At 45.8% G+C, this 25,491-nt stretch overlaps 1 protein-coding gene and 1 pseudogene across 1 annotated transcript; one reads left to right on the top strand and one right to left on the bottom strand.

The window, feature by feature from the left end:
• The window catches only part of LOC135568952 (arf-GAP with dual PH domain-containing protein 1-like), a 66,237-nt pseudogene that overhangs the window by 30,522 nt on the left and 10,224 nt on the right, over window positions 1–25,491 (bottom strand).
• Window positions 377–19,473, top strand: LOC115117571 (arf-GAP with dual PH domain-containing protein 1-like). The gene is made up of 10 exons (XM_065015726.1): window positions 377–460; window positions 1,252–1,343; window positions 6,893–6,975; window positions 12,788–12,900; window positions 14,620–14,766; window positions 15,611–15,694; window positions 16,008–16,070; window positions 16,612–16,683; window positions 17,355–17,583; window positions 18,073–19,473. Exons 2-10 carry the CDS (start codon window positions 1,255–1,257, stop codon window positions 18,099–18,101), a joined length of 909 nt encoding a protein of 302 aa, XP_064871798.1. The 5' UTR covers window positions 377–460; window positions 1,252–1,254; the 3' UTR covers window positions 18,102–19,473.

Genomic DNA, 25,491 nt, shown 5'->3' on the forward strand with positions numbered 1-25,491 from the left:
TGGACCTTAAAGATATCAGTCTAGAGGTCTGTGGTAACCATGTCATGGTAGTGGTAGCCTGTTCTGTCTCTGTTAGTCTGAGGCAGCCTTTAAATGAACTTCCTCATGTGTAGTACTGTGTTGTTGCTGTCGGTGTGGTACTGTCATTGTTGCTGTCGGTGTGGTACTGTTATTGTTGCTAAGGGTGTTTCCTGTGTGTGTGTATGCATGTCTTCTCTCTCTCTCTGTGTGTGTGTGTGTGTGTGTGTGTGTGTGTGTGTGTGTGTGTGTGTGTGTGTGTGTGTGTGTGTGTGTGTGTGTGTGTGCGTGTGTGTGTGTGTGTGTTTCAGACCCGGAGTGGGCGTCCTACACCCTGGGTGTGTTTGTGTGTCAGAGCTGCTCGGGTCTCCATAGAAACATCTCCCAGATCAGCAAAGTCAAGTCTGTCCTGCTGGACCCATGGAGTGATGCAGAGGTAGAGGTGAGTCTGTCCTGTTGGATCCATGGAGTGATGCAGAGGTAGAGGTGAGTCTGTCCTGTTGGATCCATGGAGTGATGCAGAGGTAGAGGTGAGTCTGTCCTGTTGGATCCATGGAGTGATGCAGAGGTAGAGGTGAGTCTGTCCTGTTGGATCCATGGAGTGATGCAGAGGTAGAGGTGAGTCTGTCCTGTTGGATCCATGGAGTGATGCAGAGGTAGAGGTGAGTCTGTCCTGCAGGACCCATGGAGTGATGCAGAGGTAGAGGTGAGTCTGTCCTGTTGGATCCATGGAGTGATGCAGAGGTAGAGGTGAGTCTGTCCTGTTGGATCCATGGAGTGATGCAGAGGTAGAGGTGAGTCTGTCCTGTTGGATCCATGGAGTGATGCAGAGGTAGAGGTGAGTCTGTCCTGTTGGATCCATGGAGTGATGCAGAGGTAGAGAGTTGAGTTTGCCATTGGTTCTGTGTTTGTGTTTGTGTGTTTGTGTGGTGTGGTGTGTTTGTGTGGTGTGTGTGTGTGTATGGGGGGCAGTGTTGTGTGGGCAGCCTCTCAGCCCTAATTCTGGCAGGTAATTGATGGAGGAAGGGAAAGAAGGGAGATGGAGACTAAATGAACTAAAGGAAGGCAGAATGAGAGAAAAAGGGGTGGGAGGTTAGAGATAAGGGGGAGGTGTCAAGGCTTGGTATTGATCTGTGCATGCCAGCACAGTGTATATGTATGTGCATGTATGCATGAGTGTATGTGTCAATGAAACCCAGCTCATGAAACATCTCTTTCTCTCTGTGATTGTAGTTCATGGCGTCCAACGGAAACAATGCTGCTAAAGCCAAATATGAACAGAAGGTGCCTGTTTTCTACTACCGTCCAACACACACAGACTGCCAGTAAGTGTCTTGGTCCCTGGCCCTACAACCGTCCAACACACACAGACTGCCAGTAAGTGTCTTTGTCCCTGGCCCTACAACCGTCCAACACACACAGACTGCCAGTAAGTGTCTTTGTCCCTGGCCCTACAACCATCCAACACACACAGACTGCCAGTAAGTGTCTTGGTCCCTGGCCCTACAACCGTCCAACACACACAGACTGCCAGTAAGTGTCTTGGTCCCTGGCCCTACAACCGTCCAACACACACAGACTGCCAGTACAGACTGTCTCTTGGTCCCTGGCCCTACAACCGTCCAACACACACAGACTGCCAGTAAGTGTCTTGGTCCCTGGCCCTACAACCGTCCAACACACACAGACTGCCAGTAAGTGTCTTGGTCCCTGGCCCTACAACCGTCCAACACACACAGACTGCCAGTAAGTGTCTTGGTCCCTGGCCCTACAACCGTCCAACACACACAGACTGCCAGTAAGTGTCTTGGTCCCTGGCCCTACAACCGTCCAACACACACAGACTGCCAGTAAGTGTCTTGGTCCCTGGCCCTACAACCGTCCAACACACACAGACTGCCAGTAAGTGTCTTGGTCCCTGGCCCTACAACCGTCCAACACACACAGACTGCCAGTAAGTGTCTTGGTCCCTGGCCCTACAACCGTCCAACACACACAGACTGCCAGTAAGTGTCTTGGTCCCTGGCCCTACAACCGTCCAACACACACAGACTGCCAGTAAGTGTCTTGGTCCCTGGCCCTACAACCGTCCAACACACACAGACTGCCAGTAAGTGTCTTGGTCCCTGGCCCTACAACCGTCCAACACACACAGACTGCCAGTAAGTGTCTTGGTCCCTGGCCCTACAACAGTAAGTGTCTTGGTCCAACACACACAGACTGCCAGTAAGTGTCTTGGTCCCTGGCCCTACAACCGTCCAACACACACAGACTGCCAGTAAGTGTCTTGGTCCCTGGCCCTACAACCGTCCAACACACACAGACTGCCAGTAAGTGTCTTGGTCCCTGGCCCTACTACCATCCAACACACACAGACTGCCAGTAAGTGTCTTGGTCCCTGGCCCTACAACCATCCAACACACACAGACTGCCAGTAAGTGTCTTTGTCCCTGGCCCTACAACCGTCCAACACACACAGACTGCCAGTAAGTGTCTTGGTCCCTGGCCCTACAACCGTCCAACACACACAGACTGCCAGTAAGTGTCTTGGTCTCTGGCCCTACTACCATCCAACACACACAGACTGCCAGTAAGTGTCTTGGTCCCTGGCCCTACTACCGTCCAACACACACAGACTGCCAGTAAGTGTCTTGGTCCCTGGCCCTACAACCGTCCAACACACACAGACTGCCAGTAAGTGTCTTGGTCCCTGGCCCTACAACCGTCCAACACACACAGACTGCCAGTAAGTGTCTTTGTCCCTGGCCCTACAACCATCCAACACACACAGACTGCCAGTAAGTGTCTTGGTCCCTGGCCCTACAACCGTCCAACACACACAGACTGCCAGTAAGTGTCTTGGTCCCTGGCCCTACAACCGTCCAACACACACAGACTGCCAGTAAGTGTCTTGGTCCCTGGCCCTACAACCGTCCAACACACACAGACTGCCAGTAAGTACAACCATCCAACACACACAGACTGCCAGTAAGTGTCTGGTCCCTGGCCCTACAACCGTCCAACACACACAGACTGCCAGTAAGTGTCTTGGTCCCTGGCCCTACAACCGTCCAACACACACAGACTGCCAGTAAGTGTCTTGGTCCCTGGCCCTACAACCGACCAACACACACAGACTGCCAGTAAGTGTCTTGGTCCCTGGCCCTACAACCGTCCAACACACACAGACTGCCAGTAAGTGTCTTGGTCCCTGGCCCTACAACCATCCAACACACACAGACTGCCAGTAAGTGTCTTGGTCCCTGGCCCTACAACCGTCCAACACACACAGACTGCCAGTAAGTGTCTTGGTCCCTGGCCCTACAACCGTCCAACACACACAGACTGCCAGTAAGTGTCTTGGTCCCTGGCCCTACAACCGTCCAACACACACAGACTGCCAGTAAGTGTCTTGGTCCCTGGCCCTACAACCGTCCAACACACACAGACTGCCAGTAAGTGTCTTGGTCCCTGGCCCTACAACCGTCCAACACACACAGACTGCCAGTAAGTGTCTTGGTCCCTGGCCCTACAACCGTCCAACACACACAGACTGCCAGTAAGTGTCTTGGTCCCTGGCCCTACAACCGTCCAACACACACAGACTGCCAGTAAGTGTCTTGGTCCCTGGCCCTACAACCGTCCAACACACACAGACTGCCAGTAAGTGTCTTGGTCCCTGGCCAGACTGCCAGTAAGCGTCCAACACACACAGACTGCCAGTAAGTGTCTTGGTCCCTGGCCCTACTACCATCCAACACACACAGACTGCCAGTAAGTGTCTTGGTCCCTGGCCCTACAACCATCCAACACACACAGACTGCCAGTAAGTGTCTTTGTCCCTGGCCCTACAACCGTCCAACACACACAGACTGCCAGTAAGTGTCTTGGTCCCTGGCCCTACAACCGTCCAACACACAGACAGACTGCCAGTAAGTGTCTTGGTCTCTGGCCCTACTACCATCCAACACACACAGACTGCCAGTAAGTGTCTTGGTCCCTGGCCCTACTACCGTCCAACAACACACACAGACTGCCAGTAAGTGTCTTGGTCCCTGGCCCTACAACCGTCCAACACACACAGACTGCCAGTAAGTGTCTTGGTCCCTGGCCCTACAACCGTCCAACACACACAGACTGCCAGTAAGTGTCTTGGTCCCTGGCCCTACACCCGTCCAACACACACAGACTGCCAGTAAGTGTCTTGGTCCCTGGCCCTACAACCGTCCAACACACACAGACTGCCAGTAAGTGTCTTGGTCCCTGGCCCTACAACCGTCCAACACACACAGACTGCCAGTAAGTGTCTTGGTCCCTGGCCCTACTACCGTCCAACACACACAGACTGCCAGTAAGTGTCTTGGTCCCTGGCCCTACAACCGTCCAACACACACAGACTGCCAGTAAGTGTCTTGGTCTCTGGCCCTACTACCATCCAACACACACAGACTGCCAGTAAGTGTCTTGGTCCCTGGCCCTACTACCGTCCAACACACACAGACTGCCAGTAAGTGTCTTGGTCCCTGGCCCTACTACCGTCCAACACACACAGACTACCAGTAAGTGTCTTGGTCCCTGGCCCTACTACTGTCCAACACACACAGACTGCCAGTAAGTGTCTTGGTCCCTGGCGCTACAACCATCCAACACACACAGACTGCCAGTAAGTGTCTTTGTCCCTGGCCCTACTACTGTCCAACACACACAGACTGCCAGTAAGTGTCTTTGTCCCTGGCCCTACAACCGTCCAACACACACAGACTGCCAGTAAGTGTCTTTGTCCCTGGCCCTACAACCGTCCAACACACACAGACTGCCAGTAAGTGTCTTTGTCCCTGGCCCTACTACCGTCCAACACACACAGACTGCCAGTAAGTGTCTTGGTCCCTGGCCCTACTACTGTCCAACACACACAGACTGCCAGTAAGTGTCTTTGTCCCTGTCCCTACTACCGTCCAACACACACAGACTGCCAGTAAGTGTCTTTGTCCCTGGCCCTACTACTGTCCAACACACACAGACTGCCAGTAAGTGTCTTGGACCCTGGCCCTACTACCATCCAACACACACACACACAGACTGCCAGTAAGTGTCTTGGTCCCTGGCCCTACTACCGTCCAACACACACAGACTGCCAGTAAGTGTCTTTGTCCCTGGCCCTACTACCGTCCAACACACACAGACTGCCAGTAAGTGTCTTTGTCCCTGGCCCTACTACTGTCCAACACACACAGACTGCCAGTAAGTGTCTTGGACCCTGGCCCTACTACCATCCAACACACACACACACAGACTGCCAGTAAGTGTCTTGGTCCCTGGCCCTACTACCGTCCAACACACACAGACTGCCAGTAAGTGTCTTTGTCCCTGGCCCTACAACCGTCCAACACACATAGACCTCTGGCCTTAACCACCCACCCCTTCATGCCATGATCCAGGTCGCTCAGCTGGGTCACCCTCTGTCTGAGTGACCGCTCCACTCACTGGCCCTCTAAACACTGTAACATAACACAATACAAAGGCTAGATTTTTAACCAACATGAACAAATGTCTAATGTCCTGGCTTACCAAACTTCTCCAAACTTGACCAATTTTAAGCTTGTGGTCATCTCATTGGCACACCAGTAAAATGACAACCTCTCAAAGACTAAATTGGTTATAGTCATATGGAGGAAGCTCCACTTAGAGTCTAGGAGGTAGAACCATTACCAGATGTTAGTTACCTACACAGGTTCCTCCTTTCAGGTGTGCAATGTTTAGTCATCACTGGCCGAGGCCAGAGGAAAGGCAACAGTTTGGAATGCAGTCACAGTGCAGTCATTGTCTTACGTCAGATCGCTCGAGGATTCCGCTTGCTGTGTAGGCTGTCCTACGAGTGTAGGAGAGACGCTACCGGATGTAAGATAATGGCCCAAGTGTTGACAGTACCCTTCTAAATGGAGTCCTCAGCCTGGTTCTCCTGGGGGATAACAGTCCCACTGGGCACAGACGTTAGTTCAACGTCTAGTTTTGATTTACATTTGGTGGAGTTGTCAACTAACGTGAATTCAATGTCAAATCAGAAAAACATTTCAAAATGTCATTGGATTTAGATTTATTTTCAAATCTAACTTGTTTTCACCACATTGATTCAATCACACATATTTTGGGGGTTGAAATGACGTGGAAATAATGTTGATTCAACCAGTGAATGGTCCCCAGTGATATCAATAACAACACAATCACCAATAATATTTTAAGCTGCTACACAGGGCTTTTACTGCTGGGGAGAAGTGGGAAGGTATTTTTAGAGGTGAGAGGCAACCACACGCAATACAGTAGAGCGATAAGAGAGACGAGAGGAGGATTGATGAGCTTGTGGTAGAGAGACTAGAAAGAGTAGAATACATGAGAGGAGAGGAGGATTGATGAGGTGTGGTAGAGAGACTAGAAAGAGTAGAATACACAAGAGAGAGAGAGACAGAGCAAACAAACACACACAGTCTCAGGCGTTATACGTTTATGTTTGTTCATATTGCCTGTGTGCATTTTAAGACAGATTACTGATAAGACAGACAGAGAGAAGAGAGAGAGATAGTGAGGGAAATATTATTTGACAGGACAGAGAAGCAATATAATATTTATAATATTTACAAGATAAGTACACCATTATACACTCACTGGATGAGAACTCCAGGGTTGTGTTCATTAGGCACCAAACGGACTGAAACAGGGAGTAACTATCTGGACTGGTCCAATAAGAAATACTCCTTTTTGTGTTCCGTTGCAAACCCTGATCTGTCATCCATGTTGGTTAATCAGACATTATTGACAGTGAATCTTTTCAAGCATAAACACAGTAAATATAGTAAACAAACACCAAGTGTTTCTGCAGGCTCCTTCGGGAACAGTGGATCAGAGCCAAATACGAGAGGAAGGAGTTTGTGTGTGTGGAGAGACAGGAGCCTTACTCTGCAGGTAAGACTGAGTACACACACACAAACACATGCACATATGCATACAAACAAGCAGGCTCGCATGCACACACACACACACACACACACACACACACACACACACACACACACACACACACACACAGCTGATCAGTAGTGAAAGAAAGAGAGAAAGAGATAAATAGTGAGTGGGAAAGAGAGAGAGAACAAAGAAAGAAAGAGATCTCAACATTCCCTCTCTTTCCTGGAAATCCATTAAAATAATATCAAAGGCCATTCAACTTTGAGAGATTTGACTGTGAGAGTTTTTTCTCGTGCTTCTTTCCATTCCTGTGGATTCATCAATGCTATGCCTACATCATGTTATCTCAGGACCACATGAGCAGTGAAGAGCTGTTACCTGGAAACGGTAATAAAATAAGCCTTGTGCCGCCTTGTCATCTCGCTTCAGCGACCGCCACATTGTCGTCCTTTCCTCTACTAAACCCCTCTGTGATGCAGAAAGCGAGACAGAAATGTGCTAACAGGGTTGGGTAGTTTCTAAATGTAATCCGTTAGTTACTAGTTACCTGTTCAAAATTGTAATCAGTAACGTAACTTTTGGATTACCCAAACTCAGTCACATAAATCAGATTATTTTCAGTTACTTTTGGATTACTTTACCCTTAAGAGGCATTAGAAGAAGACAAAAAGGATCCATCAAACACATTTGGTGTGTCATCATATCGGTCTCTGACTTGTGGTGAGACTCACTCAGGTGGAACAAACTGAAACTTGCGCCTTTTTTCAATGCTGAATTGAAAAACCATTAAGAAAACAGAATGGTGTGATGTATTTTTTTTCACAAATATCCTTTCTGAATTTAAAAGTAATCCAAGCAGTAATCATCTACTTATTACAATATTTTTTGGGGGCAAACAGATGTCATGTCTTTGGCTATGCCGGATTAGATGATATGACATGCTATTCTATAAAATCCTTTCTCTGTAATTAATATTACCTGATTGAGCTAATCATGTAAATGTAATTAACTAGAGAGTCGGGGCACCACAAAATAATATTTATAGAGCTGTTATCTTCCGAATAAACTCTTAAAGACCTAGTGATATTTTACATCAATAGCAGTCAATATTAATCGTCATCTTAATTCAGTCTCATCTGAAAGTGGTAAATTCTTGGTTATCTGCACGAACCCTGGCTCACAAGTTGAATCAGCAATACAAAATTGGGTTTAATTATTTATTTACTAAATACCTAACTAATCACACAGAATTACACATACACATAATTAAATCATAACTTGATTCCAAATTACGTCATAAAGGAAAACGTCCCTAGCGGGCGGAACAGATATGACAGCTTGTTACACAAAGGAAAATGGGCTGGGTTTGAGTGAAAGAGCGGGAAGACTGAGGAACAAAGGGAAGAAGCTGTGCTATCGTAAATACAGTATCTTATGCATTCTAAATGACCGCCCATTTGGAAAAGGAAAATGCAATAAATATTTACTCTGAGCTGCGCTTCGGTAGGTTGGTGGTAGATGGGAGGCCGTGTTGCCCAACCGAGTCCTTTGAAGAATGTCTCTGGTTGTCAATTGGATACGTTGTTGTAACGTCGTTGGGTGATAGACGGAATACTCTGTCTGTTCCTTCCTAACCCTCGTTGCATCTGCTGTTGCTAACTCAACGGCTAGGAGGTATCACTTCTGTATTGAATAAAAGTTCAAAGTTCATATCATTCGCAACCAAAGCTCACGCTGATGTTGGCTTCGTTCTGTAGTTATTAGCTGAACCATTCTGTCATAGGACCGTCGTCCTACATCCTCGGAACAGGAGGTTATATTGTCATCAAGGGCTTATATAGGAAGGGAGAAGAGGGCGTGTTTGAAAAGTTTTATATCCCATGTCCCTTCACAGGGGCGTGCCACTGATTGAGCAGAGCCCTATTTTATGAAAACCCAAATCTCACATTTTAAAAGCTAAAATCGCATTTCATCACAAATAATTTAATATTCAAACATTTAAATTGAACAACAATTCAATGTGAATCTGATAACTCCACTGTAGAGTTTGTCATCTTATCATTGATGAGAATGTCTCAGATGACAACCGAACTGACATCATATTCATTAAGTACCACAGCATATGTTCAATTGGTCAGATTACCAGAATATAGTTCATTTCCCCCCACCTTCTGATGTTCCCAGAATCTCTATGTTAACCAAGGGTTTTGCAAATGTAACATCAGTAGGGTAGAGAGAGGAAAAAGGAGGAAAGAGGTATTTATGACTGTCATAAACCTATCCCCCAGGCCAAAGTCATGACACAGATTACACCACCTTGACCCAGCCTCAGCAACACACACACAAACACACACACACAGTCGGTCAGTCGGTTAGTCAATGTCAGTCGGTCAGTCAGTCAGTCATCATGTAGTCGTTCATCATCATTATCTCTCTGATGAGTGTCTCTGTCCTCTTTGCTGCCAAAGAGGAATCAAACTTAAAGGGATAGTTTGGATTTTGCTGACTTCCCTGGAGTCAGATGAACTCGTGGATGAAGCTGGACTCTGGGGAGCATGTCAGTCTTTGTGCTAACGCCAGTTAGCATTGGCTCGCAAAAATACCTCACCAAAATAACTTCCTTCATACTGGATGCAGATATGTAAAAATGATATCCATAAATTAATCTGACTCCGGGGAAGTCAGCAAAACCTCTTTAACATGGTCACTCACACTCCTACTCCCAGTGACTCACTCTGGTTCTTGTCTCAGCTGACTCTGGTGTTAGATCTGACCTGGAGTCTGTCAGCTGTGATCTCTGTTAGCACTAATGGTACTATAGAGAGTGATATGGCTGTACCAGGATTGTGCCAGTGGCTGAGTGGCGGGCGTGTTCTGGGTTTATCTATCTCTCGCTCTCTATCTGTCTCTCTGTTTATCTATCTATCTAGCTGTCTCTCAGTTACTCTCTCTCGATCTCTCTCTATTTATCTATCTATCTAGCTCTCTGTCTACCTCCCCCTCTCTCTCTCTCTGTCTCTGCTTCTCTGTTCCTCTCTCTGTTTCTATCTATCTATCTATCTATCTATCTATCTATCTATCTATCTATCTATCTATCTATCTATCTATCTATCTATCTATCTATCTATCTATCTATCTATCTATCTATCTCTGCATATGTCTCTCTGTTCCTCTCTGTTTCCTCTTAATCTTTATTTCACTCTCTCGTATTTTCTCCTTTTCCCTCTATCCACCGTTCTCTCTCTCTCTCTCTCTCTCTCTCTCTCTCTCTCTCTCTCTCTCTCTCTCTCTCTCTCTCTCTCTCTCTCAGAGCATGATGACTTCATCACTACACCAAGCAGAGGGGGAGGGAGGGATGGAGAGAAAGAGGTGGGGGATGGAGAGAGGGAGGAAAGAAGGGGGAGGGAGGGATGGAGAGAAAGAGGTGGGGGATGGAGAGAGGGAGGAAAGAAGGGGTAGGTAGGGATGGAGAGGAAGAGGTGGGGGATGGAGAGAGGGAGGAAAGAAGGGGTAGGTAGGGATGGAGAGAAAGAGGTGGGGGATGGAGAGAGGGAGGAGGAAAGAAGGGGGAGGTAGGGATGGAGAGAAAGAGGTGGGGGATGGAGAGAGGGAGGAAAGAAGGGGGAGGTAGGGATGGAGAGAAAGAGGAAAGAAGGGGGAGGTAGGGATGGAGAGAAAGAGGTGGGGGATGGAGAGAGGGAGGAAAGAAGGGGGAGGTAGGGATGGAGAGAAAGAGGTGGGGGATGGAGAGAGGGAGGAAAGAAGGGGGAGGTAGGGATGGAGAGAAAGAGGTGGGGGATGGAGAGAGGGAGGAAAGAAGGGGGAGGTAGGGATGGAGAGAAAGAGGTGGGGGATGGAGAGAGGGAGGAAAGAAGGGGGAGGTAGGGATGGAGTAAGTAAGGAAGAGAGGGAGGGAGGGATGGAGAGAAAGAGGTGGGGGATGGAGAGAGGGAGGAAAGAAGGGGGAGGTAGGGATGGAGAGAAAGAGGTGGGGGATGGAGAGAGGGAGGAAAGAAGGGGGAGGTAGGGATGGAGAGAAAGAGGTGGGGGATGGAGAGAGGGAGGAAAGAAGGGGGAGGTAGGGATGGAGTAAGTAAGGAAGAGAGGGAGGGAGGGATGGAAGAATAAAGGCAGTACTTGTGTTTCTTACTTCCAGCACGTTTCCCTTGATATCAACCTGGCCAGATTGTATGATTTGCTTCAGTTCTGTGATTGATGACATCAGCCGACGTTGACTATTTAAACTGCAGTGGTGTGTGAGTAAACTGAAAGTATGATCTTAGAAACAGTTTTCACATACTAACTCTACATGTTAGGGACATCCTTCTTCCTTCACAACATGTAAACATCAAATTATTATATTAATCTGACTATTCACCATAATCGTATTATTGTGTGCATACTCAGTGCCAGCCGTCTTCCTATTGGTCAGTCACCGGGACTGGCTCGTACCACCAGCCACACTACACGATAAAGGGTGAAATAATTGTGACACTGACATAACTTTGTTATAGCCTACGACCACATGTAATGGTACTTAATCAGACCCCGTCACATTGAACGAGCCAAGATGTCCGACCGTAGACCCCGTCACACTGAACGAGCCAAGATGTCCGACCGTAGACCCCGTCACACTGAACGAGCCAAGATGTCCGACCGTAGACCCCGTCACACTGAACGAGCCAAGATGTCCGACCGTAGACCCCGTCACACTGAACGAGCCAAGATGTCCGACCGTAGACCCCGTCACATTGAAGGAGCCAAGATGTCCAACCGTAGACCCTGTCACACTGAACGAGCCAAGATGTCCGACCGTAGACCCCGTCACACTGAAGGAGCCAAGATGTCCAACCGTAGACCCTGTCACACTGAACGAGCCAAGATGTCCGACCGTAGACCCCGTTACACTGGACGAGCCAAGATTTCCGACCGTAGACCCCGTCACACTGAACGAGCCAAGATATAAGAATAATTTGCAACCTAAGAATGTTCTCACGACGTGGACAATTGTTCTGGGACGGCAAAATGGTGGTATAAGACAGCTAAAATCGTAGTCTGCGTAGGCTTTAAGGAGAATGGAACACTTTCACAGCAGTATTAACTGAGATGCAATGTCACTCTGCTATTCAGTCTTCAGTCTCATTCTTACAAACTGTTGTCTGTCTTTTAGTGCATTTCAGATTAATGGGATTTGATAGTTTGATATTAATACTCTATTCACGTGTGTGTGTGTGTGTGTGTGTGTGTGTGTGTGTGTTGGCAGTGCAGGGCAGTGACAGTGACAGTCCTAGTTGTCTCTGTCTGTTGGCTGAGACTTAGTGAGGACAGAGAGGCCAGTGACAGAAACAGACAGGGAGCACAAAGCCATGGTGTGTGTGCCTGCTGAATAGGGCAGAGTGTTGATTTCAGCATTGATCGTAATGTTGGAAGAAGCCATTGATCTCTGCTGAGACAATTCAAGGTGAATTATTCATGCCAGCTAAAGGCCAATACGACAGACATCACCACATTGACCCAGCCTCAGCAACACACACACACACACACACACACACACACACACACACACACACACACACACACACACACACACACACACACACACACACACACACACACACACACACACACACACACACACACACACACACACAGGCTCTACTGGACCCAAGCTTCACTACTGAATCCTGTTATTTTGTGGCTCCCCCTTTTACGCTCTCCTCATCTCCTTCTCTCTCCTCATCTCCTTCTCTCTCCTCCTCTCCTTTGCTCCTTTGTCTTTGGAATGGGACCCCTGTGGCTCCTCTCCTTCCAGGGTACCGAGAGGGGTTTCTATGGAAACGGGGCCGAGATAACGGACAGTTCCTGAGTCGAAAATGTATTCTGTCAGAGCGGGATGGTGCTCTGAAGTACTACAACAAGCATGATGTGAGTGTAGTGCTATGTATATCTCTCTCTTTCTCCCCCCTTTCTCTATCTCTTTCTCTCTCTCTCTCTCACTTCCCTCGCTGTCTCCCCTCTCTATATCCCTCCCTCTCTCTTCCTCCCCCTCACTCTCTCAGACTTCTTCTCTCTCTTTGCATTTGTGAGTGTCTGAGTCTCATCCCAAATGCACTCTAAGGTCCTGAGCTGCAATTGCTTGAAATAACACACACCTTGGGAAATGTCAGGCATATTATAATTGCTTAGATCGTTATGCAAAATCTCCCATTTATCATACCCCCTTCCTCCTCTCGCTCCTATTTCTCTTCCTCTTCCTCCTCATTCATTTCTCATCCTCCTCCCCGTCCTCCTCCTCTTCATTCCTTTCTCCTGACTATCTCTGACAATAGTACACTGTTATCGTCTCAAACTTCTGATTCTAATCTGCTCACATTCCCCAGTTGTTCTGTTCCACATAGTGACATTGTCTCCTACTTTGTATATCAACAAAAGATGCATGTTAACTCCAGTAACGTGTGATACCACATACCTCACCATAAACGTTGGCCACTCCCTGTCCCTGCTTCAAATACAAGTTCACCTTAACCACAGATCAGATTACTCTATTCCCAATCCTTACCTTAACCATCAGTCAAATGCAAAGAATATCTGACCCTTAATCAGTTGTTCAGGACAAATTCTACATACTCTACTTTCCACCAAAAGAAGACCTGGGTGTCAGTGAACATCATACCTCCCATACATTCTAGGCCTGATGGGGGACAACACTGGCTTCAGCCACATAAAATAGTAAACCTTGCTAGTGACTATAGTTACTAGAGGAAGCTCATAGTTGATTGTTCTGCAGCCGAACAATGATGATGATGATGATGGTGGTAGTGGTGATGAATGGTGGTGATGATGGTGGGGGTGGTGATGATGATGGTGGGGGTGATGATGATGGTGGTGGTGATGATGAAGGTGGAGGTGATGGTGGTGGTGGTAGTGGTGGTGATGATGGTGGTAGTGATGATGATGGTGGTGGTGATAATGATGATGGTGGTGATGACGGTGGTGGTGATAATGGTGGTGGTGGTGGTGATGATGGTGGTGGTGGTGGTGATGACGATGAAGATGGTGGTGGTTATGATGATGATGATGGTGGTAGTGATGATGATGGTGGTGGTGATAATGATGATGGTGGTGATGACGGTGGTGGTGATAATGATGGTGGTGGTGGTGGTAGTGGTGGTGATGATGGTGGTGGTGATAATGATGGTGGTTATGATGGTGGTGATGATGATGATGGTGGTAGTGATGATGATGTTGGTGGTGATGATGATGATGATGGTAGTGATGATGATTTTGGTGGTGATGATGATGGTGGTGGTTATGATGATGATGATGATGGTGGTAGTGATGATGTTGGTGGTGATGATGATGGTGGTGGTTATGATGATGATGATGGTGGTAGTGATGATGTTGGTGGTGATGATGATGATGGTGGTGGTTATGATGATGATGATGGTGGTAGTGATGATGTTGGTGGTGATGATGATGATGGTGGTGGTGGTTATGATGATGATGATGGTGATGATGACGGTGGTGATGATGATGATGACGACGGTGGTGATGATGATGATGATGATGACAGTGATGATGATGATGATGATGACAGTGATGATGATGAATACTCTCCTCCCCCTGCCTTCTCTCCCTGTACAGGCCAGAGAGCCCAAGGCTCTGATGAAGATTCACACCCTGAATGCCTCCTTCCAGCCTGGGAAGATCGGCCAGCCTCACGGCCTGCAGGTCACCTATCTGAAGGACAACAGCACTAGGAACATCTTTGTCTACCACAAGGATGGCAAGGTGAGGTGAACACATTTGAGGCAATGTTGTGTGGTCGTTGGGTGTTCGCTTGGCTGCTGCTGGACACAAATAGACAGTCAGGAATGTACAGTCGACTCCTGGACCATGTTCATTAGGGTGCACAACAGAATAAAAAATAACATTTGGATCTAGAAACGAAAATGACGTCTCTTATTGGATGAGTTGAAGTAGTCCCTCCCTGTTCCAATGAGTTTTTCTTTTGTTTGGTGTCTAATGAACACGACCCTGAGCAATGCAGGTCAACAGTCCCATATCAAGTATGATGGGACTGTTGACCTGCATTGCTCAGGGTCGTGTTCAAGATGACATTCTCTTGACTTGCTCTGGATATCTGCATGCTCCGGAATGGTTCATTTGCATTCACACCAGTCCCACAAAATTACATTCATCTAGGTCATGTTTGTTCACTGTAGCAAAACATTTTTCAACGGAAAACATAAATGAGCATTTCTTATTGGTCAAGTTCAGTAAGTACCTCCCTGGTTCACTCAGTTTTAAAGCGTTTTCTTCTGTTTCCTGGACAACACCACCCAGGAGTGGACTGTCAGGAGTATTTGTGTTGTGAAGTGGCTGGCAGCTGAGTAGGAGTATATTTCCTCTGCAGGACATACTGTACATTGCAATTGCATGCCTTTAAATACACCGTTAACCCAGTAGGAAATACTCTGAAATCAAAGTCGACTACTGTTTACAGTAATGGTGGATTATTGCCAGGAAAGAGTCTCTATCGGGTGTCAGTGTGTATGGAGATTGGGTCGTGTTCAGTGTAGGTAGCCCATTGAACAGGACCCAGATCATGTTAGCATGTCTGTTGTGTTTTAAGGAAATGGTGGACTGGTTCAACGCCATCAGAGCAGCCAGATTTCACTACCTACAGGTCGCTTTCCCTGGGGCCCATCACGCTGATGTGAGTCTCTCTCATTATCTTATTGTTCTCTCATGAATCCCGCAGTCCCTTCCTCTCTAGTATACACAGGTATTATATACAGCTGGCTCAATTCTGCTCCCTAACCCTTCTCCTTGGCCTTAACCCTTCAATGTTTGCATATCCCAAGGGTCTTGATAGATATTAGCAGTGTAATGGTGTATCTTCCATCATATTGCTTATACCTTATGGATCTGCAAACTTGGAAGGGTTAGGGCGGGAATTGGGACTGACTACACACCATCACATGGTCACAGAATAAAACATTTCTCCTTCTTCTCATGTATTCGTCCAGTTGGTGCCAAAGCTGACACGAAACTACATCAAGGAAGGCTACATGGAGAAGACGGGTCCAAAGGTGAAGTCTTTTAATACTTACACTTTAGTTACTTACACTTTAGTTACTTACACTTCAGTTACTTACACTTCAGTTACTTACACTTTAGTTACTTACACTTTAGTTACCTACACTTTAGTTACTTACACTTTAGTTACTTTGTGACACAGCACTTAATGCTTCTAACTTTATCAGCCCATCGGGTTTCACTGCGAATGGGGTTTAATTTGTACCACACAAACCTACCGCATTAATAATGGCCATGTACAACCTCAGCCACAGTATATTTGCTGGGCCTGTGAGCTGAATGCTTGCCTTGTACTGCTTGGTGTGGATAATGTATTGGTATTCCAGTATGTGATCCTGTATGTAAGCCAATAACGCCATTAGTTATGAGAGTACAATAATAGTGCATTATCACAGTTGTAAACAACGTTTCTTCATTAAAGAGAATGACCTCATTGAACAGAAAGACAATACATTTAGGTGAATCATTAGCAACTGAACTTCTGTACAGCCTCTTTAATTCCTTCAACCTCGGTCTCCTGTTTCCCTCTTACAGCACACAGAGGGCTTCAAGAAGAGATGGTTCACTATGGATGACAGGAGACTCATGTACTTCAAGGATCCTCTGGTAAGACAGTCAGTGGGTAAATTAGGTGCCATGTCATATGGGTGAAAGAGATGGTGCTGTACCATTTCAGTACTATTAGTAACACTTTATTTAGGGCTTACGGTTCAACAGGCTCCAAAATTAGCATTGTGGCACTTATAGTACAGTGGTACTGAACTAATGTTATTTGCATGTCATATTATGCAAACAAACATACCCAAATTATTTATTGGACCTCATATACAATGTGGCTGTTTAGACGCGCACACATTACACACGTAACAGGTAAACACAGACCCAGTCTTGTATAACTAACCTTTAAGGGACACACAATTCAGTCCCATTCAAACTCCTATTTTCCCTAACCCTAACCCTAAACTTAACCTTAACCCATACCCTTAACCTAACCAAAAAACCTAACCTCTGCCCTTAACCTAACCCTAAAACGAACCATAGCTCCTAACCCTGGACCTAAACCTAATTCCAACCTTAACCCTAAACTCCTTAGTTCACCCATGGTCAAATGCTATTTCTAACTAAATGTCCCCAATTGGTCAAATTTTTGTTTGTTTACTATTCTTGCGGAGACTTCTGGTCCCCACAAGTATAGTTAAATACGTTCCCATACACACACACACACACACACACACACACACACACTGAGTCTCCTCTCCTCTCTGTTTCTTTGTGAGGATGCCTATGCGCGCGGTGAGGTGTTCATTGGTAGTAAGGAGAACAGCTACATTGTGCTCCCCGGCCTTCCCCCATCCACCCAGGGCTACCACTGGCAGTTTGGCATCACCATAGTAACGCCCGACAGGAAGTTCCTGTTTACGTGCGAGACCGAGGAGGAGCAGCAGGATTGGATGGCTGCTTTTCAGGGTTTGGTGAATCGACCTATGCTGCCCCAGGAATATGCAGGTAACCATTCGCATGGCTCTACCCAGGATTTGTCCAAGGAATTCATACATTTTCTACATTTAGCAGACAATCTTATCCAGAGCGACTTATAAGAGAAATGAGGGTTAAGTGCCTTGCTCAAGGGCACATAGACAGATTTTCCCCCTAGTCGGCCTGGGGATTCGAGCCAGCGTCCTTTTGACTACTGGCCCAACACTCTTAACCGCTAGGCTACCTGCCGCCTCTTAGTTGAATAATATGTGTTGTTTTTTTACTATGGGTGATATGTTGAGTAAGGTTTCCAGCATACTAATAGTAACCTGATCACCTTCTGTTGGTGGATATTTCTCACCAATACATTTGATGCCCTTCTGATGATTGGTGAATTGATAGCTATATGCCTCCACTGAGTTCATGGCAGTAGAGGCTATGACAGTTTATGTAGATCTGAACCACTCTATTTTACACAGTTGATTTCTTGTCTGATTTAGTCTCTCTCTCTCTCTGCAGTGGAGGCCCACTTTAAGCACAAGCCCTGAGAGGAGGAGGAGAAGGAAAAAGAGGGAGGCTGGACTGGAGGCTGGACATATCCCCTGGATGAAGACAGACAAATAGGATCCTTCTCCTCATAATATGAAAAATATATATACAATTAAAGATAAACCATACAGAGCAGTAAAAGAGGGGGTAGAGAGGACTACAGAGGGTGGTGTTAATGTTCTGTTGCCATACTCCTCTACTCTGCCTTACCCCAAATCCTGCCCATATATACTGTAAATGAACAAAAATATAAACGCAACATGCAACAATTTTATAGAGTTACAGATCATATCAGTCAATTGAAATAAATCAATTAGGCCCCAATCGATGGATTTCACGCCTGAGCAGGGGCGCAGCCATGGGAGTCCTAGGAGGGCGTAGGCCCACCCACTTGGGAGCCCAGCCAATCAGAATTTGTTTTTCCCCACAAAAGTGCTTTATTACAGACAGAAATACTCCTCCATTTCATCGTCTGTAGGTGAAAAAGCCAGATGTGGAGGTCCTGGGCTGGCGTGGTTAAACGTGGTCTGTGGTTGTGAGGCTGGTTGGACATACTGGCAAATTCTCTAAAACAACATTGGAGATGTCTTATTTACCTTTATTTAACTAGGCAAGTCAGTTAAGAACAAATTCTTATTTTCAATGACGGCCTAGGAACAGAGGGTTAACTGCCTGTTCAGGGGCAGAACCACAGATTTGTACCTTGTCAGCTCAAGGATTTGAACTTGCAATCTTTCGGTTACTAGTCCAATGCTCTAACCACTAGGCTACCCTGCCACCCCGATAGACAAGTTAACATTCAGTTCACTGGCAACAGCTCTGGTGGACGTTCCTGCAGTAAGCTTGCCAATTGCATGGTCCCTTAAAACTTGAGACATCTGTGCCATTGTGTTGTGTGACAGAACTGCACCTGTGTAATGATCATGCTGTTTAACAATCTTCTTTATATGCCACACCTGTCAGGTGGATGGATTATCTTGACAAATGCTCACTAACAGGGATGTAAACAAATGTGTGCACAAAATTGGAGAGAAATAAGCTTTTTGTGCAAATGGAACGCTTCTGGGATCTTTTATTTCAGCTTATGAAACATGGGACCAACACTTTACATGCTGCATTTATATTTTTGTTCAATATAGTTGGAAAGAGAGCCCAGAATTATGTTGACCTCCTTAACTCATACGAAGTCCCACCAAGTTGACTACATACCCTTCAATGGTGCTGCCAGTGCTGAGTGATTAGTGCTTTTTGAGCTCGGTTCAGTTTGGGTTAGATAAGAAAATAATCCAGTATTTTTGACATTAAATGCGCTATTCATAATGTGGGTTGAATACTGTAACAACACAGAATAAAACAAATGAATAACATTCCCATGAAGGTTGTGATGCCCATTACTGTTTACCTCTTAATACCCATCATTTATTCACATTACTTTCATCAAATATTTCAGTTGTCATCTCATCTCGATAGAGCTGCTGCCTATGCTGTCTGACAAAATCACAATTTTAGTAGTTCTTTAAAGTAAATAAGGCATATTTTATGACTGCTGAATACCAGCTAACAATCACTTAGATCATGTATTTTCAGGTAGAGATATCTTGTGAAGCAACAGCTGCTCTCTATATCACCTCACAATCACACATTCTTCTGTCTCTTCCATAGCAATTGAAAAGAAACACAGATGGGACAAGTAGATTCGCAATGGATTATGGTCATTGTAGTTAATTACCACGTTTATGCACTAAACTAATGTTGAATATTAGCCCTGTTGGAAACTACAACTCCCTACTATATTGCACAGTTCAGGCTGTATGCAATATATCAGAGTTTCTAGAGAAACTGTGCAACCCAAACAAAATGGAATTCAAATAATTTAACCTGTCGGTCAATTAGTTGTTCAAAAACGAAATCGCTCAGCACTAGGCACTACACATGCTAAAACAGATTTTGTGCCAACTCCATCTATTCATCTCTATGACCCTGCCTCATGTATCTCCAGACTCAGCTTTGTGCCAACTCCACCTCCATTCATCTCTATGACCCTGCCTCATGTATCTCCAGACTGTGCCAACTCCAATTCAATGACCCTGCCTCTATCTCCAGACTCAGCTTTGTGCCACACCCTCTAGTTCAGGCTCTATGATCATGTATCTCCAGACTCAGTCTATTCGTCTCTATGACCCTGCCTCAATCTGTGCCAACTCCACCCTCTATTCATCTCTATGACCCTTTATCTCCAGACTCAGCTTTGTGCCAACTCCACCCTCTATTCATCTCTAGACCCTGCCTCATGTATCTCCAGACTCAGCTTTGTGCCAACTCCACCCTCTATTCATCTCTATGACCCTCTCCAGACTCAGCCACTCCACCCTCTATTCATCTCTATGAATCTCCAGACTCAGCTTTGTGCCAACTCCACCCTCTATTCATCTCTATGACCCTGCCTCATGTATCTCCAGACTCAGCTTTGTGCCAACTCCACCCTCCATTCATCTCTATGACCCTGCCTCATGTATCTCCAGACTCAACTCCACCCTCTATTCATCTCTTGACCCTGTGTATCCAACTCAGCTTTGTGCCAACTCCACCCTCTATTCATCTCTATGACCCTGCCTCATGTACAGACTCAGCTTTGTGCCAACTCCACCCTCTATTCATCTCTATGACCCTGCCTCATGTATCTCCAGACTCAGCTTTGTGCCAACTCCACCCTCTATTCATCTCTATGACCCTGCCTCATGTATCTCCAGACTCAGCTTTGTGCCAACTCCACCCTCTATTCATCTCTATGACCCTGCCTCATGTATCTCCAGACTCAGCTTTGTGCCAACTCCACCCTCTATTCATCTCTATGACTCATGCCTCATGTATCTCCAGAGCTTTGTGCCAACTCCACCCTCTATTCATCTCTATGACCCTGCCTCATTCCAGACTCAGCTTTGTGCCAACTCCACCCTCTATTCATCTCTATGACCCTGCCTCATGTATCTCCAGACTCAGCTTTGTGCCAATCTGCCAACTCCACCTCTATTCATCTCTATGACCCTGCCTCATGTATCTCCAGACTCAGCTTTGTGCCAACTCCACCTCTATTCATCTGCCAACTCCACCCCTCTATTCATCTCTATGACCCTGCCTCATGTATCTCCAGACTCAGCTTTGTGCCAACTCCACCCTCTATTCATCTCTATGACCCTGCCTCATGTATCTCCAGACTCAGCCAACTCCACCCTCCATTCATCTCTATGACCCTGCCAACTCCACCCTCTATTCATCTCTATGACCCTGCCTCATGTATCTCCAGACTCAGCTTTGTGCCAACTCCACCTCTATTCATCTCTATGACCCTGCCTCATGTATCTCCAGACTCAGCTTTGTGCCAACTCCACAATCCTCTCATTATCTCTATTGACCCTGCCTCATGTATCTCCAGACTCAGCTTTGTGCCAACTCCAATTCATCTCTATGACCCTGCCTCATGTATCTCCAGACTCAGCTTTGTGCCAACTCCACCCTCTATTCATCTCTATGACCCTGCCTCATGTATCTCCAGACTCAGCTTTGTGCCAACTCCACCCTCTATTCATCTCTATGACCCTGCCTCATGTATCTCAGACTCAGCTTTGTGCCAACTCCACCCTCTATTCATCTCTATGACCCTGCCTCATGTATCTCCAGACTCAGCTTTGTGCCAACTCCACCCCTCTATTCATCTCTATGACCCTCATCCATGTATCTCCAGACTCAGCTTTGTGCCAACTCCACCCTCTATTCATCTCTATGACCCTGCCTCATGTATCTCCAGACTCAGCTTTGTGCCAACTCCACCCTCTATTCATCTCTATGACCCTGCCTCATGTATCTCCAGACTCAGCTTTGTGCCAACTCCACCCTCTATTCATCTCTATGACCCTGCCTCATGTATCTCCAGACTCAGCTTTGTGCCACCCCCTATTCATCCTATGACCCTCTCATGTCACTTCTATAGTGACCCTCCAGACTCAGCAGCTTTGTGCCAACTCCACCCTCTATTCATCTCTATGACCCTGCCTCATGTATCTCCAGACTCAGCTTTGTGCCCATGTATCTCCAGACCACTTTGTGCCAACTCCACCCTCATTCATCTCTATGACCCTGCCTCATGTATCTCCAGACTCAGCTTTGTGCCAACTCCACCCTCTATTCATCTCTATACCCTGCCTCATGTATCTCCAGACTCAGGTGCCAACTCCAATTCATCTCTATGACCCTGCCTCATGTATCTCCAGACTCAGCTTTGTGCCAACTCCACCTCATGCCTCATGTATCTAGACTCATGCCAACTCCACCTCTATTCACATCAAACACCAAGCCTCATGTATCTCCAGACTCAGCTTTGTGCCAACTCCATTTACTATGAGAATGTATCTCCAGACAGCTTTGTGCATGTATCTCCAGACTCAGTTGTGCCAACACCCTCTATTCAGACAAACTTTGTGGACCCTGCCTCAATCAGCGCCAACTCCACCCTCTATTCATCTCTATGACCCTGCCTCATGTATCTCCAGACTCAGCTTTGTGCCAACTCCACCCTCATTCATCTCTATGACCCTGCCTCATGTACTCCAGACTCAGCTTTGTGCCAACTCCACGCTCCATTCATCTCTATGACCCTGCCTCATGTATCTCCAGACTCAGCTTTGTGTCTCTATGACCCTGCCTCATGTATCTCCAGACTCAGCTTTGTGCCAACTCCACCCTCTTAGTCACTTTATCTTTCCATGTCGTTGGACAAGTACATCTGAAATGGCACCCTATTCCCTATAAACACCTTTATAGGGCTCTGGTAGTAGACACTATAGAGAAGAGGGGCCATTAACGAATCACCATTATTCACCAAGTACATTTACACACACCCAGAATGTGCCTTGGTGCTGCCAGCAGTAGACAATATACAAACAGAATACAGACACATAGACATCATACAGAATGAACAACATCGGAACAGTGACCATAAAACATCAAACTGTGGAGTAGAGGCTGATGACAGTGGGAGCAGACCATCTACAGAGGGGCTATGTCTATATAAGCAGAGCGAGGGATCCTGCCGTGGATACTGTGTTGTACAGAGGTGTACATAGTACAGAGGTGTACATACATATACAAAATAACTTGACCATTTACAAAAGAGATACAGCCTGTATATGTGTAATGTTGGCTCCTGGACTGAATGTACGAGTGTGATGTGGACCTTGTTTGTTAAATGATATGATATGCTAACCTGGTCCCAGATCTGTTAATGTGGTCTTGACAAGTCCTATGGCCATCCTCAAGTTGGCAAAACTGCACTAACAGATCTGGGACCAAGCTAATGTTATGCTGCTTTGATAGTTGATAGTGAATATTTTCCTTCTCTTTTGAGACTGGACTGAATAATACATTTCAAGGCCAGTGGGAACTGACTGAATGTGACAGGGCCATTTTGTGTCTCTAGTGAATAATAAATTTCAAGGCCAGTGGGAACTGACTGAATGTGACAGGGCCATTTTGTGTCTCTAGTGAATAATACATTTCAAGGCCAGTGGGAACTGACTGAATGTGACAGGGCCATTTTGTGTCTCTAGTGAATAATACATTTCAAGGCCAGTGGGAACTGACTGAATGTGACAGGGCCATTTTGTGTCTCTAGTGAATAATACATTTCAAGGCCAGTGGGAACTGACTGAATGTGATCGGGCCATTTTGTGTCTCTAGTGAATAATACATTTCAAGGCCAGTGGGAACTGACTGAATGTGATCGGGCCATTTTGTGTCTCTAGTGAATAATACATTTCAAGGCCAGTGGGAACTGACTGAATGTGACAGGGCCATTTTGTGTCTCTAGTGAATAATACATTTCAAGGCCAGTGGGAACTGACTGAATGTGACAGGGCCATTTTGTGTCTCTAGTGAATAATACATTTCAAGGCCAGTGGGAACTGACTGAATGTGATCGGGCCATTTTGTGTCTCTAGTGAATAATACATTTCAAGGCCAGTGGGAACTGACTGAATGTGACAGGGCCATTTTGTGTCTCTAGTGAATAATACATTTCAAGGCCAGTGGGAACTGACTGAATGTGACAGGGCCATTTTGTGTCTCTAGTGAATAATAACTGCTCTGTTTTGGAAACTACTAGAGAGACAGACATTGATTCTGTGGATGTATTTCCTTGTTCATTTCTTTGTATCGGTGCAGATTTATATTCATTTATTTATCGCTTTGTGTTGTGAAGCTTAACATTATGACAAGCACTGCAGGTACAGGAACCATTTGTTGTATTTTATAGCTGTAAATTACTACATTTGAAAGGGAGAATTGTGAATTACTTGAAAAGGTTTCTCCAGTGAAAAAAATACTATTTAATGTCAGTTGATGTTACTTCAAATACTTCAGAAATTGCTCATCTAAAAGAAAACATGGAAGGATGAATTTCTAAAGTATTCTAATATGTAATTTTGGTATCCTGCCTACAGGTTCTTTCCATGTATTGTAACTTATCTTTACCAGCAGGGGGAGACAAAGTCAAAACTTTGAACACACTCTTATTCAGATTTTTACATGGGGAGAATCTCAATTCAATTTGCTCGACTCCTCGCGTCCTCCGCTGCCCTCTCCTGGTTGAAAACGTGGACACAGATGTGCTTGTATTAAATTAGACCTGCCTTCACTCGTGCACCATCATTTAGAGAGGAATCCCAAAACATGTGTAAAGTGTTAAAAATAAATGTAGCCCAACATTTTATAGACAACAGATTTAGTAGCATATAGTTTTTAAACATGAGCATGCGTTTCTCTTCCGAGAAGAAAACGCTTCTACGATACGGAGCCGAGCGGGTACATTTGTGCTTCCTCGCTGGGAGAAGGCTATTGAGGAGGACACTACTCCGTTCGCCTATTAACAAATTGACACTAGTCTACATATGGCGACCACTTTTCGTTTTATGGGTCACGAAAGAGAAAAGTACTTAGGAGTAGAGAAGAGGACAGACTTTTCCCCAATTGAGAAACTCCCATGACTTCCAATGTGTTCTTTTTAAGTGACAAAAAGAGATTGAGACACATTGGATTAGATCAAGAGTCCCAACAATGACTAGTATTTTGTTGTAATCTTTATTGTATTGAACGTTAATTTGAGAAGAAAGTCAATGCTCACTGAAAAGTAGTAAAACATCTCATGAAGGTATAACAATACATTGTCTGAACATCTCATTTCAAGTTATGTAAATACTGTACATTTAATATTCTGTTTCTATGGATGTTGATGGTAATACACTGAAAGTACACGAAGGATCTTTGTGAAATACTGATTATTAACCGAGAACTGATAAAAGATGAGAATCAAACAACATGACATCTTCATTTGTGGTT

Source organism: Oncorhynchus nerka, unplaced genomic scaffold, assembly GCF_034236695.1.
Source record: "Oncorhynchus nerka isolate Pitt River unplaced genomic scaffold, Oner_Uvic_2.0 unplaced_scaffold_1308, whole genome shotgun sequence".
Lineage (NCBI taxonomy): Eukaryota > Metazoa > Chordata > Actinopteri > Salmoniformes > Salmonidae > Oncorhynchus > Oncorhynchus nerka.